The 7,500-nt window shown below is 58.9% G+C and overlaps 1 protein-coding gene across 1 annotated transcript in view; it reads left to right on the top strand.

Annotated features, from left to right (window-relative positions):
• Positions 1 to 7,494, top strand: part of CHRNB1 (cholinergic receptor nicotinic beta 1 subunit) — a 7,821-nt gene extending 327 nt beyond the window's left edge. Inside the window, 12 exon segments of the mRNA XM_065569291.1 lie at positions 809 to 948; positions 2,133 to 2,177; positions 2,776 to 2,885; positions 3,437 to 3,509; positions 3,511 to 3,546; positions 3,790 to 3,937; positions 5,111 to 5,307; positions 5,698 to 5,922; positions 6,080 to 6,252; positions 6,679 to 6,793; positions 6,795 to 6,827; positions 7,251 to 7,494. Coding sequence (XP_065425363.1) covers positions 809 to 948; positions 2,133 to 2,177; positions 2,776 to 2,885; positions 3,437 to 3,509; positions 3,511 to 3,546; positions 3,790 to 3,937; positions 5,111 to 5,307; positions 5,698 to 5,922; positions 6,080 to 6,252; positions 6,679 to 6,793; positions 6,795 to 6,827; positions 7,251 to 7,391 — 1,436 coding nt within the window. The 3' untranslated portion in view covers positions 7,392 to 7,494.
• The last annotated feature ends 6 nt before the right edge of the window (positions 7,495 to 7,500 follow it).

Raw genomic sequence — 7,500 nt, 5'->3', positions numbered from 1 at the left:
GGGGGGATGGACGGAGGGGGTGGATGGATGGATGGATGGATGGGGGATGGATGGATGGACGGATGGGGATGAATGGGTGGGGGGGATGGATGGATGGACGGATGGGGATGAATGGGTGGGGGGGATGGATGGATGGGGAGATGGATGGATGGATGGGGTGGATGGGGATGAATGGGGGGAATGGATGGATAAACAGAGGTTGTGTGGGGATGGATGTATGGGTGGGAGTGGATGGATAGATAGAGGGGTGTGGGGACAGACAGATTGAAGACTGGGGGGGACGGATAGCTGTGTAGGGGGATGGATGTATGGATAGCTGTGTATGGGGATGGATGGACGGCTGTGTATGGGGATGGATGGATGGGTGGATGGATGGATGGCTGTGTTTGGGGACGGATGGATAGCTGCGTATGGAGATGGAAGGATGGAGGGATGGATAGAGACATAGAGGTGTCTGGGTGGGGATGGATAGATGGATAGAGGGAACATGTGGGGAGGAATGGATGGATGGGGAGGGAGGGATAGAGACAGAGGTGTGTCTGGGTGGGGATGGATAGGCAGAGGGGCTGTGGGGATGGACGGATTGACGGGTGTGGGGGGATGGAGGGATGGGTGGAGAGATAGAGGTTTGTCTGGGTGGGGATGGATAGAGGGAACGTGTGGGGAGGGGGGATGGATGGATGATGGATGGATAGATAGTCGGCTCACTAGTTAGCTATGTCCCATGGGGCAGTACCAGGCTGCAGGGGGGCGTGATGGGGAACCACACACACACACAAACACACACACACATTCTCTCTCCCGGCAGTGGCGGGCGGCTTGGAGACCGAGGAGCGTCTCCTGGAGAAGATATTTGAGAACTACAACCCCAACGTCCGCCCCGCCCGCACCCTCACCGACAAGGTGTTCGTCCGGGTGGGCATGTCGCTGTCCCAGCTCATCAGCCTGGTGAGGAACCAGAGTTCTAGATCAGTCACCAGCACTCCTAAAATGTTCTAGACCAGGTTCTAGGTCGCCTACTGGGACAGAGCTCCTGGTCCTTTGCTGGCCAAAAAGAGACCCCATTCTAAATTAGCGTACACGTGGGATGGCGGATCAGCCGCTCATACTGTTCTAGACCATGTTCTAGACCAGTCTAGTGCCTGTAGCTCCTGGTCCTCGATGGCCCCAAAGGGATTGCAATCTAGATTGGCTTCGGGGCGGGGGGGCTGCTCAACCATCAAACCTTTTCTAGCTCAGCTGTATGGCACGGCCACTCGCACTGCCCAGAGAAGACTGTCCTCCAGGCTTGTTCCCTGGCGACATTCCGGACTGGTTACCGAGGCAGTTTCAGGCTGTGTTCTAGAGTGGCCTAGAACATAGCAATTCCTGATCAATACTGGCCAACGGGTGCTGTGTTCTGAGATGACTTCCCTGGCGGCAGCCTAGACCAATCACCCCCCAGTGCTAACCTATACCTTGCTCTAGAGCAGCCTAGAACAGAACAGTTTTCCCCAATGATGGTCCAGAGCCATTCTAGCCCATGTTCTAGAGCGGCCTAGCTCTCCTGTGCTGCACTGACTGTGTTCTAGATTAGATTTCCAGTAGTTTCTTTCCACGCCAGGGCCCAAAGCCACGCTAGAGCGACCTAGAATGCAGTTGCTTCAGCTGTGACACCTGGGCCTCTCGTTCTAGATTTCTTTTTGAGGCAGCTAGCGCCCGTGGGGGGTGGGGGAGGGCAGCAGGACCCCCGGCTCTGGCAGGGAGAGGGTTAAGGACCTCTCGCCCGCCCCCTTGGCCCGCGGACAGAGACAGCAGCTGTCACGGAGCCCGTCCCGGGCACGTTATAAATAGCAGGGAAGAGGGGGAGGAAATGGGGCTGGAGGGGGAGGGGAGCTGGATACATGCATGGGGTTGGCACCCCAGGCGGGAGTCCATCTCAGTCCCATCTGCCCCCCCATAAACCCACCCGCCCTGTCCGGTGCCCCCCAAAAGGGCCCTATCCCTCCCAAGATCCCCCCCCCCACTGGGAGGGGCATTCTCAAGGGGGTTACACAGGGGGGAGGTACCGATCCTGGGGAGGGGGCAGGATTCTGGAGGCGAAGGGGGTATCCCCCGAATGACTTTTTAACCTTTTCTTACACACACCCCAGAATGAAAAAAACGAGGAGCTGACCACGAAGGTGTATATGGACCTGGTGGGTACCTTCCCCCCACCCACCCCAAAATATTTCCATGCCTACTGCCCCCCTCGCCCGTATCCCATCCCAGATTGGGGGCTGGGGCTGCGTTCGCACCTGGGCAGGTAGCTGGCACCACCTGGTGGCTGCTGGGGGGAAGTGCAGGGGTAGATTTCTGGTTGGGGGGGCTCTGTGGGTTATAAAAGGGGGGGCCAATGAGGAAAGGGGCCCCAGCTCTGCTTCCTTATTTATAACAGGAGCTGGGGCGGGGGGGGGGGGCTGGTCCATTCCCAGCTCAGCCACAGATGGCGGGCAGGTCACTGCGTGCCTCAGTTTCCCCATTTGTGCCATGGGGCAAACAGCCCTGCCCAGCCTCACATGATGGGGTGAGACTGGGAGGAGAAACACAGGGGGAGGAGCTCTTTCTTTCACACTCATCCATTCTTTCATTCACACTCATTCTTTCTTTCTCACTCATCTTTTCTTCTTTCTTTCTTTCTTTCTTTCTTCTTTCTTTCTTTCTTTCTTCACACTATTCCCTTTTTCTTTCCTTCTTTCCCACTCACCCCTGTCTCTTTCCCCTCTCCCTGCATCCCTCCCTCTTGGCCGTACCCAGGAGTGGACGGACTATCGCCTGAGCTGGAACGTGTCCGACTTTGACGACATCACGTCCATCCGGACCTCGTCCGACAAAGTCTGGCTCCCGGATATCTACCTCATGAACAAGTGAGCCGGGCGGGGGGGGGGGGACAGAGGCCCTGGGACAAGCTGGTGGCCTTCGCCTGCGTGGCGCCTCTTCCTTCCTTCTTCCTTCCTTCTTCCTCCTTCCTTCCTTCCTTCTTCCTCCTTCCTTCCTTCCTCCTTCCTTCCTTCCTTCTTCCTCCTTCCTTCCTTCTTCCTTCCTTCTTCCTTCTTCCTCCTTCCTTCTCTTCCTTCTTCCTTCCTTCTTCCTTCTTCCTTCTTCCTTCTTCCTCCTTCCTTCCTTCTTCCTTCTCCTTCTTCCTTCTTCCTTCCTTCTTCCTCCTTCCTTCCTTCCTTCTTCCTTCTTCCTTCTTCCTTCCTTCTTCCTTCTTCCTCCTTCCTTCCTTCTTCCTTCTTCCTTCTTCCTTCCTTCTTCCTCCTTCCTTCCTTCTTCCTTCCTTCTTCCTTCTTCCTTCTTCCTCCTTCTTCCTTCCTTCTTCCTTCTTCCTTCCTTCTTCCTTCTTCCTTCTTCCTCCTTCTTCCTTCCTTCTTCCTTCCTTCCTTCTTCCTCCTTCCTTCTTCCTTCCTTCTTTCAGTAACGATGGGAATTTCGACATCGCCTTGGCTGTGAATGTTTTGGTGTCTCACGTTGGGACCGTTCGCTGGCTTCCCCCCAGCCCTCTACCGCAGCAGCTGCAGCATCCAGGTGAGCTGAGCACCGGGCTGGGGGCGCGGTGCTGCAGTGTGGGGCCCAGCAGGGGGCGCTGTGCAGTGGGGGGGCCAGCAGGGGGCGCGGTGCTGCAGGGGACAGAGGGGGCCAGCAGGGGCGCGGTGCTGCAGTGGGGGGCCCAGCAGGGGGCGCTGTGCAGTGGGGGACCCAGCAGCGGGCGCTGTGCAGTGGGGGGCCCAGCAGAGGGCGCTGTATCCACGCCGTCTCTCCCCTGCCCAGGTGACCTACTTCCCCTTCGACTGGCAGAACTGCAGCATGGTGTTCCAGTCGTACGCCTACGGTGCCGCCGAGCTCGGCCTGCTGCACCCGCTAGACGAGGACGGGCGCGAGGTGCGGGAGATCATTGTCTTCGACAACACCTTCATCGGTGAGCCGGGCATGCCGCCACACACTCACATACAACTACACACACAGGGCTACGCACACACACAGCTACACACACGCACACACAGAGACCTACACACGCACAGCTACACGCAGACACACACAGAGACTCGCACAGCTACACACGCATACAGACACACATATACAGCTACACACAGAGACACACACACAGCTACACACATACACACAGCTACACACAGAGGCACACTCACAGAGCTACACACACACACAGTTACACACAGAGACACACAGCTACACACAGCTACATGAACACACAGAGCAACGCACACACACCGCAGAGCCATGCATGCACCATCACAACACTCACACAGAGCTATAAACACACACACACAGAGCTACAAATGCACAATCAAAACACACACCTACACAAACACACACACAGCTACACAGGCACACACACACACAACACATGGAGCTACACACACACAGAGCTACGCACACACAACCACAACACACACACAGCTACACACAAATAGAGTTACACACACACCCCTACACATGCACAGCCACTCACACAACACACCATCATCTCAAACACGCACAGAGCTACACACACATGGCCATCTCTCTGTCACACACACACAGCCAGGCATGCACAACCACAACACACACAGAGCTACAGAGAGAGAGAGAGGTACACACACAGAGCCATATCTCACAACACACCGAGTAACACACACACCACAAACAGAGCTACACGCATACATTGACAACCACAACACACACAGAGCGACGCACACAGGAACAACCACAACACACAGCTACACACACACGCAGGGTGTCACACACATGACCACAAAACACACAGAGCAACACACACACACACACACACAACTGTCATGCACACAGCAAAAAACACCCACAGCGATACACACACAAAGCCACAGCACACACAGAAGTGACACACACGGAGCGACACACATACAACATGACACACACAGCACCACCCACATGCACGCAGTTGCTTGACACACAGACACAACCTGCACAACATCACACAGCCAATCCCTGCATATTCTGGGTAGTGATCCCACTACTGCCACCAATTGTCTCTGGGCCCCACTCCCCTGCCACTCCTAGTGGGGTGACTCCAGATTGGCACCCCTTTGCCCCGATCCGCTTCTCTGCCCTCCAGACAACGGGCAGTGGGAGATCCGGCACAAGCCAGCGCGGCGCAACACGCTACCTGGGGATCCACAACACGAGGACCTGACCTTCTACCTCATCATCCGCCGCAAGCCGCTCTTCTACATCATCAACGTCATCATCCCCTGCATCCTCATCACCATCCTGGCCATCTTCGTCTTCTACCCTGCCCCCCGATGCCGGTGGGTGCTGGGCAGACGGGCACAGGCTGCCCCGGTGCAGTGGGGGGCGGGGGAAGTGCCGGACCCATTCCGGGTGCGGGGGCAGGAATCCGGTGCCAGGTTTTCCTCTCCTCCCAGGAACCGCCCCCCTTTCCAGGGGGCTGAGGAATCCAGTGCCGGGACTCCGGTCTCCCTCAGCAGACCTGAGTCCATGCTAGATGGGCCCCTTGGCAGACCAGAGGCCAGGTTAGATGGGCCCCACAACCCCCTGTCTCTGGGGACAGACCAGAGGCCATGTTAGATGGGCCCCACAACCCTCTCTCCATGGGGAGAGATCAGAGGCCAGGCTAGATGGGCACAGGTCTCCCAGTCCTCCCCGGGCCTGGCTGATGCCCCCTCCACGGTCTCCGCCCAGGGGAAGAAGATGACCCTGTCCATCTTCGCCCTGCTCACCCTCACCGTCTTCCTGCTGCTGCTGGCGGACAAGGTGCCGGAGACCTCGCTGGCGGTGCCCATCATTGTCAAGTACCTCATGTTCACCATGATCCTGGTGACCTTCTCCGTCATCCTCAGCGTGGTGGTCCTCAACCTGCACCACCGCTCGCCCAACACCCACGACATGCCCTTCTGGGTCAGGCAGGTAATGCGCCCCCGCCACCCCCTTCCCTTCCCCACCCCCGGCTCCCACCTGGCCCCAATGCGGAGACTGGCTGGCTCAGGGGGCCGGGGAATGGGATATGAGCCTGCCCCAGGGCCGGGGGCTCATGGAGGGGTTCTGGATTCTCTCTCCTGGGCAGATTTTCATTCACCGGCTCCCACGGTACCTGGGGTTGCAGCGGCCAAAACCGGAGGCCATCCTGAAACCTCCCCCAGCCCCCAGACGGGAACTGGGGGTCAAGAGCAACCGAGGCACAGACGAGTATTTCATCCGCAAACCCACCTGTGACTTCCTCTTCCCCAAGCCCAGCAGGTCAGATGGGGGGCGCTGTGGGGCAGGGAGCAGGGCGGAGGGCTCAGCAGGGGGCGCTCTCCCCTGGCAGGCAGGGCTGGCCCCAGGGCAGCGCTAGGGGGCGCTGTGGGGCAGGGATTTTCAGCGTTTTCTTCTGTCTCTCTGAATTCCCCTGTGGCGTTTCAGCCAGATGCGAGGTTCTCCTTTCCTTCCTGGCCTAAAAGGCTGTGCAGGTGTTAAGCAGCCCTCGCGCCCCACCCCAGAGGTGTCCGCATCTCAGCCCCGGGCGAGGGGTCCCCAGGTAACCAGCCGCCACCCCCCAGAGGTGGCCGCATCTCAGCCCCGGGCGAGGGGTCCCCAGGTAACCAGCCGCCCCGCCCCAGAGGTGGCCACATCTCATGGGCCCCTTATGGAGGTCTTGACGGCTCTTTCTGGTTCTCCCTTCAGGTTCTCCCAGGACCCCTTCTCGCAGGACCTGCGGCGGTTCATCGACGGGCCGAGCGAATGCCTCGTCCTGCCACCCGACCTCAAGTCCGCCATGGACGCCGTCACCTACATCGCCCCGGCAGCTGCAGGACCAGGAGGACTATGACACGGTGAGTGGGGACCGGCCGGCTGCCCATCACCCGTGGACTCTGACTCCGGCCCCAGCCAATGCCCCCCGACCCCCGGTCCACAGGATCAGAGCTTGTCTGTCTGTCCAGCGCCAAGCACAGTAGGCAGGTTTGGGAGGGTCGGCGGGGGAGGGTTGGGGGCCCCTATGGGTCAGGGTTAAGGGGGCCTAATGGCGCAGTCCTGGGGGGTTGGGGGAGGTTTAGGGGGGTCAGTGGGGCAGGGTTGGGGGCCACAATGGGGCAGGGTTATGGGGCAGCAAATGGAACAGACTTCAGGGGGTGGGGAGGTTTATGGGGGTCAGTGGGGCTAGGTTAGGGGTCACTAGGTGCACCTACTCAGCAGAGCATTAGGGGGCCACAAGGAGCAGCCCCCCATGTCACTCCCCTGCCCCCATTTCCCCCCAGCTCAAGGAAGACTGGCAGTACGTGGCCATGGTCGTCGACCGTCTCTTCCTCTGGACCTTCATCACCTTCACCAGCGTCGGGACCCTCACCATCTTCCTCGACGCCAGCTACAACCTGCCCCCCGCGCACCCGTTCCCGTGATGGGGCCTCGCCGTGAATCTGGAGTCACTCCCAATCGCGTTCACACTCCACCGGGGATCAGCGGAGTGACTCCAGATTCAGCCCCCCGCCCCCCGGAGCTGGATGGAGT

Source organism: Chrysemys picta, chromosome 16 (genome assembly GCF_011386835.1).
Source record: "Chrysemys picta bellii isolate R12L10 chromosome 16, ASM1138683v2, whole genome shotgun sequence".
Taxonomy (NCBI): domain Eukaryota; kingdom Metazoa; phylum Chordata; order Testudines; family Emydidae; genus Chrysemys; species Chrysemys picta.
This window is presented reverse-complemented; position numbering and strand designations above follow the sequence as displayed.